Source organism: Protobothrops mucrosquamatus, unplaced genomic scaffold (genome assembly GCF_001527695.2).
Source record: "Protobothrops mucrosquamatus isolate PMUCROS unplaced genomic scaffold, P.Mucros_1.0 scaffold4803, whole genome shotgun sequence".
Lineage (NCBI taxonomy): Eukaryota > Metazoa > Chordata > Lepidosauria > Squamata > Viperidae > Protobothrops > Protobothrops mucrosquamatus.
The window spans coordinates 24303-25487 of NW_015390693.1; the positions used below are offsets into that span (position 1 = coordinate 24303).

At 51.6% G+C, this 1185-nt stretch overlaps 1 protein-coding gene across 1 annotated transcript in view; it reads left to right on the forward strand.

Annotated features, from left to right (window-relative positions):
* PIGL (phosphatidylinositol glycan anchor biosynthesis class L) overlaps positions 1-1185 on the forward strand; it is a 17282-nt gene that overhangs the window by 10627 nt on the left and 5470 nt on the right. Inside the window, exon 3 of the mRNA XM_015828697.2 lies at positions 696-786. Within this exon, the coding sequence (XP_015684183.2) occupies positions 696-786 (91 nt within the window). The remainder of the gene's footprint in view (positions 1-695; positions 787-1185) is intronic.

Consider the following 1185-nt stretch of genomic DNA (forward strand, 5'->3'; position numbering starts at 1 on the left):
TAGTTCCCCCATGCTGGCTCAGGAATTCTGGGGGTTGAAGTCCACGAGTCATGAAGGGGGCCATAGTTCCCCCATGCTGGCTCAGGAATTCTGGGAGTTGAAGTCCACGAGTCATGAAGGGGCCATAGTTCCCCCATGCTGGCACAGGAATTCTGGGAGTTGAAGTCCACGAGTCATGAAGGGGCCACAGTTCCCCCATGCTGGCTCAGGAATTCTGGGAGTTGAAGTCCACGAGTCATGAAGGGGCCATAGTTCCCCCATGCTGGCACAGGAATTCTGGGAGTTGAAGTCCACCAGTCATGAAGGGGCCACAGTTTCCCCATGCTGGCTCAGGAATTCTGGGAGTTGAAGTCCACCAGTCATGAAGGGGCCATAGTTCCCCCATGCTGGCTGAGGAATTCTGGGAATTGAAGTCCACAAGTCATAAAAGAGCCAAGGTTGCCTACCCCTGACCTGGACGACTGAGACTCTCCATAAGGCATAGACCTTCTCTCCTATTGAAGTTCTTCCCACGTAGTTTTAATCCATCGGTTCTGCTCCTTCTCTTTGGGGCCAGAGAATAACGTTACTCTCTTTTCTACGGGGCAACCCTTCAGATCTTTGAAAGCCATGTGATTGTTGATTGTGTAGTTTGTGTTAGAATTACAGTTTCTTCTTGGCTTGCAAGTTATTTGAATCCTTCATTTTTTTTCTAGGAAACTTCCAGACCATCCGTCCACTGAGTGGGATGTACCTCTCCTTGCAGAGCTGATCCTCTCACACATCAAAGCCTACCAGATCGACCTGGTAATGCAGCAATTTAAGTATTTCTTATTGACTTCAACTCCCTCCCTCCCTTCCTTCCCTCCCCCCTCCCTCCTTCCCCTCCCCTCCCTTCCCCTCTTCTCCCTCCCTTCCTCCCCTCCCTCCCTCCTTTCTTCCTTCCTTTCCTTCTTTCTCTCTCTCTCCCTCCTTCCCTCCCTCACCCTTCCTTCCTTCCTTCCTTCCTGTTCCCTCCCTCATTTCCTCTTCTCCCTCCCCTTCCTGCCTCCCTCCCTTTCTTCTTCCTTTCCTTCTTTCTCTCCCTCCTTTCTTCCTTTCTTTCCTTCTTTCCCTCCTTCCCTCCCTCCTTCCTTCCTGTTCCCTCCCTCCTTCCCTTCCTTCCCCTCTTCTGCCTCCCTCCCTCTTTCCTTCTTCCTTTCCTTC